General features: G+C 41.8%; 1 protein-coding gene across 1 annotated transcript; it reads right to left on the bottom strand.

Annotated features, from left to right (window-relative positions):
* Nucleotides 1-1100: 1100 nt before the first annotated feature.
* LOC104958544 (E3 ubiquitin-protein ligase CBL-B-B-like) lies at nucleotides 1101-1718 on the bottom strand (the record flags this gene model as incomplete). Its single annotated transcript, XM_010786284.1, has 3 exons — nucleotides 1579-1718; nucleotides 1398-1485; nucleotides 1101-1232 (listed from the first exon to the last, which is right to left on the bottom strand). Coding segments are annotated over exons 1-3 (330 nt in total), but the record flags the coding sequence as incomplete, so codon positions are not given.
* Between the last annotated feature and the right edge of the window lie 268 nt (nucleotides 1719-1986).

Raw genomic sequence — 1986 nt, 5'->3', positions numbered from 1 at the left:
AGATCAGCTGCTGGGCTCTCAGAAGAGGGGGAGGAAAAGAGAGGATCCATTTTTTATTCTTATATTATTATGTAAAGTCGTTATCAATTTGTTTTAAAGCTAAATAAATAACAAAGAAGACCTCTGACCGGCACTTTTCTGATTTTGTCCGGAAGATTTCAACTTGAACGGACATGTTGACCGGCGGAAAAAAATCTAACTGAAACTCTGCCGCACGTTCCCCTCGTTCCTTGGAAGAGGCGGAGAGGTGGGTGTTTGTCATCTGCTGGTGGACTACCGGAGAGATTTACAGCAGGAGCAAACGCTTGCCTCGGGGAGGGAGAAAAAGAGCCAGAACATCCACAGCGGAGAATAAACAGAAGGGCAACCATGGCAACCATGCACCAGAAGTCTTCTTCGCTGCTTTTGTGGCAGGAGTACAGCGCCACAGGCTGGCATATGTACTACAGCGTCTCCAGCGCTTTCGAGCGGTCTCGTGTGAACGGACACGTTTCTGGTGCCTATTGCGTGTGGACGGAAGACTTTTTTGATATCGATTTCGGTCCGTTTGCGTCATCGTCCTTGTGTGGCTCCAGCCAAAGACTCACCCACTACTACTAAATAAACTATAAACATAGGATAAATGCTAAATATAAAATATAATAAATAAACAAACAAAGCATACATAGCCTACTTATATCACTTGCATCTAACCATTTGGAAATTACTTATTAAATACTTATATTAAATATTGAATTCTACCATTTACTTGAGGCTGTTTAAACGACACGTCATCATATCACATATTTTTCAATGTTAGTTGTTACTTGATATTATTGTTCAACTAACCTAATATAGTTGTGTGAAATTTGTTGACATAATACCCTTAATTAAAGTCAACATTTCAGTTTTTTCAGTGCACATGCATAACTGCAACATAAGGTGTTGACTGTTGAGGTGGTACAGCTGACTAAATCTGTGGTTGTTCTTTAAATCGAATGATATCTATTTTTTCAAACTAGTTTAGCACAATTGTTCAATTGCATGTGGCCCCTGGCAACAGCAGAGGTGTTCAGGGCTGTAAATGACTAGTGAATGAGTAAGTGGAGGGGGGTTTCTACCTGCCAGCCTGTGAGGCAGGGTTGGCACAGGAGATGTCCACAGGGCTGGATACGAGTGTCCTTGTCCCTCTCTGTGCAGATCTTACACAGCTGGAAGGTGCTGCCGATGTCACAGTAAATCTCATACTGCTCCTGTCGGGCGATAGTGTACCGTTTGAGATGTGTATACATGAAATACAAGACAAAATAATAAGACAACATCTCGGGATACGATCTATGTTTTTTCTCGGTTAAAGCCTCGGGATGTTGTTGACAGTTTGATGAATGGGTAAAGAGGTATGAAGTTCATCCACTTACTTCTGAAACTTTGACTTTGCCCCTGTGGGCCGGCTCACACAAGCTTGTCAGGTCGGGGTTCACATCTCGGCCATCTGGGTACAGGTAGCTGCAGGCACACAAACACACAGCACTAAGGAGAAAAAAGAGACAAACAGAGACAAAAATAAACCAGAGAGCTGTGTGTGTTTTTTTCTCTAACCATCCTTCCTTGAAGCCCTGAATGAGTGCCTGGTAGAGAGGTGTATTCTGGGGGATGGTCTGGACGATGTCCCCTTCACTGGTCACATGACCAATAGCCCACTGACCCATTCTTGTGCAGCTCAGGCGGAAGATATAGCTAGGAGGGAAAGAGATTCTGTTAATCCAATGTGTTTAAACAGTATGTACACATTAAAGTTTCCAGATAAGCATTTAAACATTATTTTAAGTCTCTGGCAAAAAGTAGTTGCTTCAGTCTAAATGTAGGTCTTTTTTTTCTGTATTTGTGCAATCTAGGGCTGTACCCGAATATTCGACTATTCGAATATTCGTTCGCTGGCCAACTATTCGGGTTTCAATTTCATTATTCGGATATTCGTTTTTTTATAAAAAAAGTTAAAAAAATTTC

This window comes from Notothenia coriiceps, unplaced genomic scaffold (genome assembly GCF_000735185.1).
Source record: "Notothenia coriiceps isolate Sejong01 unplaced genomic scaffold, NC01 NC01_scaffold00028973, whole genome shotgun sequence".
NCBI classification, from domain to species: Eukaryota; Metazoa; Chordata; class Actinopteri; order Perciformes; family Nototheniidae; genus Notothenia; species Notothenia coriiceps.
Note: the sequence above shows the minus strand (reverse complement) of the source record. Positions and strands in the feature narration are given on the sequence as shown.